Below are 8,091 nucleotides of genomic sequence, written 5' to 3'. Positions count from 1 at the left end.
AAATTTTAAGCATATTATTAAATAAATGTAATTTAAAAAGATACATGAGTGTGTATATATAATAAAATGGATTATAGTGGTACCAAAAAATAATAGAATATAATAAATATTTGTGAACTTGATAATTTTTATTATCCAATAAAAATGTAAATGTTAATTCTTTACCTTCTTGAGCATGACCGAGAACATTTTTCCGCCTAAAACAAAAAAAATGTATTATATGATATGATAACAGAGTTATTTAAATTTAACACAAACATTATATATATCTATATATATAATCGTATTATACGTACATTAATTCAGTTATATTGTTCACAGTTTTAAATGTCCATTTTTTAATCTCGATGATCAAAAAATATAACATTAATGACGGTGGTAGAGTCTGCAATATAAGCTGAAACCTTAAATGTTCAAAAAATGATTGTAATGAATTTTATTAATTTAATAAATAGAGTTTTAAAATAGTTTTTTCTTGATAAAGTAATAATACATATTACCTAAGAAATACAACTATTTTGTATAAACACCAAGTGGAGGAAGTTTTTGACTGAGAAAATTCTATAGTCAACGTCTCCTAAGAAATACAAACAGCAACAGAAAACCATCAGCCAAACAACCCCCATCACCCCCTGTTTTTTTCTGCCCCTAGCTTAAGTTTTCTTCGCCATGCAATCAGTGGGTAGTTCAAGACAAGTAAACCCCTTGTACACACCAAAACACTATATATACTGGCATTTTTTCACATAACAAAACATTCATACATTAAGACAATTTCAATTTAGCATCCAGTAATACAAGTATTATCATTGCAAAATTGTCATGGCTTCTCTGCTTCTTCTTGTGTCACAAGTTCTTACACACCAGAATGTGGACTTGGAATTCTCCAATTCCTTGCCTTCCTCTTCTTGTGGCGCCACGATGATCACCGGAGCTCCTTGCTTTACGCAGAGAAGCGACACTTCAAAAAAGCCGGCAATGCCTTCAGCAAAAAGGGAAGAGGATTTTGAAGAAGTATTACCTGTGTTGATTTGTGCTGACCTCGTTTGGCCTTGACCAATTTCACATTTCTATTTATTTAGTGACATATTTGAAATTTTTGCGTCTAGGAGTCGCTTTAGTTCGTACTGTAATAGTAATGTTACTATATCAAAAGCGAGGCGTTTACAAAATTACATTAAACTAAGATTCTTTAACTGCAGAGTTGCTTTCTTGAAATGTTTACATATAACTGAAACTGTCAGATAAATTCGAGAACACAATTTAGATGGCGAAAGTCATAAATCGTAACATCCCTACAGGCTTCAATTGAAATTTTACCAGAAAGGCATCACACTAATCTTTTTCTACAACTTGTAAGAACAACCTATCGACAACCTGGGGCAAACAACAAAAGTTTTGTAAATTCGACTATGTAGATTAATAGCAGCTGGAGCATATTAAAATACAAACAGCAGAGAGCCCGGCCGGGCTGCAGCATAAACAAACAAACACCAGATAGCACAACAGCTACAGAATTAAGTGATTCGGTACTAGGCAACTAATCATATAAATAACCAGCTCACCACATAACAGTAGTAACTTAGCTAAAGCTGATCTTGATTACAAAGCCTTTTTTTAAAAAAGATCTACCATAGTAGATGAATGAGATAAATTTGCACCTTACCGTCTGCTCTGTACTTGATTAAGAAAATACACGACGTTTGCCTGCACAAGTAACCCGCCCTATAAAGTTGCCTGAAGATGTAACCTGCCGTATGAAGTAAGAAAATACAAGAATTTGACGTTTAGAAGCAACTACTATATATATTCACATTCTGGAGCTGTCTTCTGCCAAATACAAGGCATAGTCTATCATTGTTTACCATATATTTTTTCATCTAACCCATAAAAAACTCAAGAGCAATAATGAAATCTCACTACTGTAGGAAGAATAGATGAAACTCCTTTAAAACATTACATTCATATCGAAACAAACTCATTCCTTCAGTTGAAATGATCACTAAGACGAATTCGGACTACTAGATCACAGCATTGGTTTAAATAGTGATTTGCAAAACAGAAAACCATAATTTTGGAAGGATTCATAAAAGAAGTAAAGACTGATTGTACAATTGGCTTACAACAAAAAAAAAACCCATAATTTTAAGATTAACCGAGAAAAGGGAATGAGATAAATGTTGCACCTTACCATCTGCTCTATATCAATTAAGAAAATAAATGACGTTTATGTAAAGAAGTAACATGCTGTATAGAGTAAGAATTACACGATGTTTCCCGGTAGTTGTAATCTTCCCTATAAAATAAGAAAATACGCAAATTTAGCGTTTAGAAGAAACCTCTATACATATTCACATTCTGGAGCTGTCTTCTGCCAAAGCTGTCCTATTAAAATGTGCATTTTGTAGTGTTCTAAGATACAAGGCATGTTCTGTCAGCAAAAGTACAGAGCAAAAAAGTATAAATTAAGAAGACACTGCCACGCGAATGACTATATACCATACATTTTTTTAAGCTAACTGATCAAAATCTTAAGAACAACAATGAAATCTTACTCTGTAGGTAAGAACAGATGAAACTCGGTTAAGCTTTTAACATAATCCTATATCTGTAAGGATTTTCAAAACCCCCAAAAACAGAGAATTTAGAAATAATATTCACATGAATGCGTTTCTGTAATATGGTTATTCACATCTGCATGCAAGCTAAATATAGAATAAAACAAATGGCCTCCAAATAGAGATGCACAAAAAGTCTAGGCCCGAAAATCTGGCCTGACCCGATCCCGTCAAAACCCGGTCAAGCTCGGTCTAGTCAAAGCCCGGCCCGGTCCCGGTCCGGGCTTCGGGCCTCGACGGGCCCTATATTTTTAGGCAAAGCCCGGCCCGGCCCGATTAAAAGCCCGGCCCGGCCCGATTAAAAGCCCGAAAACACCCGATTAAAATCTGATTATCATAATATATTTTCTTATATATTTATGAATTCACATATACTATAAATATAAATAATACTTTAAACACGTATATATTTACATATTTGTGATTAACAATATTATTTATACACATAAATAATGAAAGAAGATATAGTAAATACACTATATATATTTGGATAACAATGATAAAATATATTATTCTATAAACATGTTTATTTTTTGCCGAACTTAAATATTTTCAACGAAGTAATGTTTTCATAATATATTCCATGTAAACTAATACATTTTTACGATGATATAGTTGTTAACATATGTAGTCTTCGGAATCTCTAATAAAACTCGATCCGATTTAAAATAGAAAAAAGCCCGGTCCGATCCGATCCGGCCCGAAAAAAAGCCCGGTTAGGCCTGCCTCAAGGGTCCAAACGGGCTCTGACATTTTCGGGCCCGGTCAAAATCAAAGCCCGAAAAGCCAGGCCCGGTCAAAGCCCGGGCTTTTTAAGGGCCGGTCAAAACCCGGGGTTTTTAAGGCCCGGTCAAAGTCCGGTCCGGTGGGCCTTTTGTGCATCGCTACCTCGAAACAAGGCATTGTACTTTACAATGTAATCTAGCAGATCATGATGATATTCAAGCGAATTTAGGCCTGGGCATTGGTAAAGCATTCTGATGAACAGGGCCAGGCTTTTGCATTCGGTGAAGAAGCCCCTTTTTAAGATCATGGCGCATTGTGTTCTGCACCAGATTCAGGGTTCCATCACGTGCAAGCGAAGATTCAAACTGCTCTAGTACTTTAACAGCCTGCCAAAACTCTGGCCTCCTGTCTGGTTGCAAGGACCAACACTGCTCAATTAAAGCTCTCATGGTAGAGGGGCAGTCCTCAGGTATAACTGGTCTCAGGTTCTGAAAGATTGCAAAATTTAGGTACAAATTTGTACAGTATACTTAGTTGGAGCTTCAACAATTAAACAATATACAGTAAAATATATAGCATCTCCAGGAGATGAGCTTAACATAGAGAACAAGAGAAAATACTTAAAAAGAATCCAAATATATCCCCAAATTAAAGTGCCATATAAATGAGGATAACACAATCTATTTTAGTAGCATTAAATCTCAACTAAATAAAATTTGTAAAGATTTAATAGCTTCATCCAGCATCAGTTATATAAAATATACTACATTGGTAAATAACGCATACTAATTCACTACTAAGAAATGAAGATCTCAAACTTCATGTTGACCCGATATATGTTTGTGATTTGCTTAACGTACTATACATATTTAATTTAAGGAATTATGATTGACAAAATCATTTTACACATTGTTCAACTAAAAATGCAACGAAAAGCAAATTATAGATAGTGCAGTACCGATAAAGAACAACGATACTATGCCTACTTCCACTAAAATAATACAGATCGGTAAAGTGATATAGAGAAAACTTTAGATGCAAAATCAAGAACAAATTCATAGTACAGAAGTATGATATCAGACAAACAATTGGACAAATTAAAAACTATCTAATTCACTTATAGATGTAAAATAAAGAACAAATTTATAGTACACAAATGGACAAACTAAAAACTATCTTATTCACTTTTGCAAAATACAACTAAAAATAGTTGCAATATGTTGAAATATATGAATCAGAAGTGAACACATCTAAATGGGAAAGGGAAAGTAAGATCTCAATTTGATGCAAGTGATGAATGTACAACACATAAAACATACCTTGTTTAAAACAGCAAAAGCAGCTTGACTGGGGCTTTTATCCTTGTAAGGTATACTTCCGCTTACCATCTCAAACAATATTAGTCCAAATCTGTACATATCAACCTTCTTGCTGTAAGATCTGCGTTTTAGCATCTCAGGTGCCATCCAGCGAAAAGTGCCTGGGTCATCAATCAGGGAATCACAATTTGCCTCGTCACAGGCTATTCCAAAATCAGCAATTTTTAGTTGAAAATCCTGATTAATAAGTATATTCTCAGGTTTGAGGTCCCTGTGAATTATGCCTTGTGAGTGGATAAATTCCATCCCACGAGCAATATCTAAAGCCATCGAATTTATCTTTTGCAGGGGGATAGGTTTCTGCTCAAGCTTTCGCAGGTAGGCCCTCAAAGAACCATCTGAGAGATATTCTGTGATGACGCAGAAGACTGGTTGCTGTCTGCATCCTGCTATAAACTATGTTTCCGAAGATTTATAAAAGAAAATGTCAGAAGGGTTTGTAGATGAAACTTATGCTACCTGGTATCAGTGCAGGTGCTAGTGTTAGACATATTAAGCATGGCCACAGTTTCAACTTTCAACCCGTTCGAAGTTTAAGTAACAGATATGGAAACTTGTTTCAGAAAGCTGAAAACTAAAGCATTCTTGTCGATATAGGTTTCAGACATTCTATTGACCAACAGTGTAAAATTATTGTGTAAATTCAAAATTTAATAAGTAATTTGAAAATTAAGTAGCACTGAAAGGACATTGATATTTTACCACGAAGAAAATGGAAAATCAGTGCACAAGTGATGATACAGCTAGATAACTCTTTGCTGCTATGGATTATAGCTTCTGCACTTGATGCATCTCCATAAGTGGTGGAGAGATTGATCAGTAAAGGCATGTAAAGAGAAATTGTTACCTTTATGATATTTTGGTGGTGTAAACGAGACAAGAGGGTCACTTCTCTTGTGAATTGCTTCTCTAATTTAACTCTGAGATCTCCATTTTCATCATCATCATAATCTGGTATCCTACTAATTTTTACCGCGACAGGCTCATCCTTATAAATCCCATGATACAATTGACTATATGCCCCATGATCAAATTTAAGCCCAAGATATAGCTTAGACATATCTGCCTCCCATTCATTAGCTGATTCTATAGCAGAGATACGTCCCCCAGCATGATCAAAGTACTTTGTCCATTTTGTTTCCTTCCGGTTCTTTTTCATATCATCAATTTTCATTGCAGAGAGGTGCCTTAGTGCCCCCATATTAGTGTTTGACTTGGACTCTGAAGGCTTCTTCTCACAATATTCTTTGTGCAACAACTTGGCCAGAACTCCCTTTTTAGCATCTCTTCTTACTGGTTGTGGAGTTGAGTATCTCTTACAATCGGATTTAGCTTCCTTGAATGTCCGGGAAATTTTTGTTTGAGGTGTAGGTGATAGAGCCCTAAGCTTATTTCTGCTAGAATTATGCTGAATCTGAGCAACACCAGAACCTGCTGGGTGTAAAACAGAATCACTTTTAGGACATCGAGTAGGCCATTTGTTCTTGTCAATATTTTCTTCCTTAAACGTTTCGGAAACTCTAGGATGAAGTGCCGGTGATACAGCTGCAACCTTGTAATGGTTAGGGACATTCTGAATCACGGAAACACTAGAACCTGATGGTTGTAAAATAGTACCAGTTCTAACTCTTAATTCAAAACCCTTATGTTGACCAGACTGAACAAAGGGAGATGAATCCACTCTTGCAGAGCCAGACCGGTGGTAGATGGTATGAGAAAATTTTGTCCTCCGTAACCATGAATTCTCTTCCTCCATTTTTCAAGTCCTCCTAAAGTATCTCGAAATCCAACAACTTCTTTCTCCTTTTCGGAAGTTCAAGAATTCCACCACATGATCAGTATCTTTAGATACTTCACCAAATATAGCCTTGTACAATAACTTCAAATCACCGAATATAGCCTTGTACAATACCTTCAAATCACCAAATATCCTTCAAATTATCTAATCAAATACCACAATTTTAAACTACTCAGAATGCTTAAATCAAAACAATAAAAGCTCCATCATTTTACAATCAAAGGTAAAATCCCTACCATTAACAATCTGCTTAATCTAATAGTATCAACCAACACTGACCTGGAAAAGAACCCCTATTAGCTAGCCTCAATATCTAAAAACATCTTCCTTGAAAGCCTGGAATCCCATACATACAAGAACAATCAAAAACAGATTATTAAAAACTAATTATTATTTCTCCTGAATAAACAATATTATCACACACACAAACACACAGTCATTTGGTTGTAATTTAAGAAAACCCCATGATCATAAACACCAGCAGTCTAAAAAAAAGGCAACAATTCAACAAAATAAAATTGCAAAAACTAAGCAACCCTATCAACTAAAATTCCAAAAAAAAAATAAGGTAAGAATTTAAGCACTCTCATCAGAAAATAGTTCGTGCCACTTCTTGCTGCAGATTATAAACAAATCAAACTGAACTTCAGTTCAAAGCTCTCATGTAATATACAAAAAAGAAAATTATAAACAGAGCAAAATATATTTAAATATAGATTAATGTTGTGAGAATAGAAGAAGTTGATGTGAAAGCAAAACCGTGAAAGATACGGATCTGTATGGAGGTACGGCGAAAGTCAAGTAATGAGAATATTATTATGATTGATTGATTATTAGTTAAGGTACAAGAATAAAATAAACAGGAATGCAAGCTAGCTATCATTGTCAAGGACTTTAAAACAAGTACAGTTTACAAAACATAACTACGGAATTGACAGAAAGATATGGAGTCCGTTTTGTAACCCAGTTACCATTGACTTTTTGCCTGCTCAGCGTCGCGATGGTCTTTGTGCGCGCATATTAAAATTTATTTTCACAAGGATTTCGGCCGGTCATAGCCTCATAGGTAATTAACAACAAAAAAATTGTTTGAACTCTACTATATAGACCGCTCACTATTTCTAATAACGAATAAGGATGTATACAATCTTCAATGATCATTGAACTACTCTTTCACGTACAAAACGATATTCAATCTTAACATTAGGGGTGTGCATTCGGTTCGGTTAACCGGAAACCGAACCGAATAACCGAAATAATTTCGGTTCGGTTAACCAAATTTTAAAATTCGGTTCGGTTTTCGGTAGTAAAATTTTAGGAGTTCGGTTTTTCGGTAATTCGGTTTTTTACCGTGGTTAACCGAAAACCGAAAACAATAACCGAAGTTTATATAATATTTTAATATAAAATATTTATAATACTAGGTCGTCTATCTATCTCTGTCTGTCTGTGTCCTGACCTCACTCTCACTTCTCCTGTTCTCACTCTCAGTTCTCACAAACCAAACCCAGACGGCCAGACCATTGATTCAATAATCCAATTCCAGAGGACCAGAGGCCAGAGCACAGAG

General features: G+C 35.1%; 1 protein-coding gene across 6 annotated transcripts; it reads right to left on the bottom strand.

Moving 5' to 3' along the window:
* Nucleotides 1-593: 593 nt before the first annotated feature.
* Nucleotides 594-7,610, bottom strand: LOC141678935 (serine/threonine/tyrosine-protein kinase HT1-like). Of its 6 annotated transcripts, none has more exons than XM_074485386.1 (5): nucleotides 7,493-7,610; nucleotides 6,801-6,857; nucleotides 5,571-6,665; nucleotides 4,664-5,119; nucleotides 594-3,832 (listed from the first exon to the last, which is right to left on the bottom strand). In XM_074485386.1, exons 3-5 carry the CDS (start codon nucleotides 6,477-6,479, stop codon nucleotides 3,560-3,562), a joined length of 1,638 nt encoding a protein of 545 aa, XP_074341487.1. In that variant the 5' UTR covers nucleotides 6,480-6,665; nucleotides 6,801-6,857; nucleotides 7,493-7,610; the 3' UTR covers nucleotides 594-3,559. The 6 variants fall into 6 exon arrangements, 4 of the variants coding, with proteins under 4 accessions (XP_074341487.1, XP_074341488.1, XP_074341486.1 ...); XM_074485387.1 differs by having other exon boundaries at nucleotides 5,571-6,635; XR_012557961.1 differs by lacking the exon at nucleotides 7,493-7,610 and having other exon boundaries at nucleotides 594-2,431; nucleotides 2,556-3,832; nucleotides 5,571-7,403.
* Between the last annotated feature and the right edge of the window lie 481 nt (nucleotides 7,611-8,091).

Source organism: Apium graveolens, chromosome 8 (assembly GCF_009905375.1).
Source record: "Apium graveolens cultivar Ventura chromosome 8, ASM990537v1, whole genome shotgun sequence".
In the NCBI taxonomy this organism is placed as follows: domain Eukaryota; kingdom Viridiplantae; phylum Streptophyta; class Magnoliopsida; order Apiales; family Apiaceae; genus Apium; species Apium graveolens.
Note: the sequence above shows the minus strand (reverse complement) of the source record. Positions and strands in the feature narration are given on the sequence as shown.

What these genes read in the sequence shown, in the direction of transcription:
- LOC141678935 (XM_074485386.1), bottom strand. Translation starts at nt 6,479, where the DNA reads ATGGAGGAAGAGAATTCATGGTTACGGAGGACAAAATTTTCTCATACC. An exon ending in ACCACCAAAATATCATAAAG is followed by an intron (nt 5,120 to 5,570) that starts GTAACAATTTCT and finishes TCGGAAACATAG; the next exon opens with TTTATAGCAGGATGCAGACA. An exon ending in CTTTTGCTGTTTTAAACAAG is followed by an intron (nt 3,833 to 4,663) that starts GTATGTTTTATG and finishes GCAATCTTTCAG; the next exon opens with AACCTGAGACCAGTTATACC.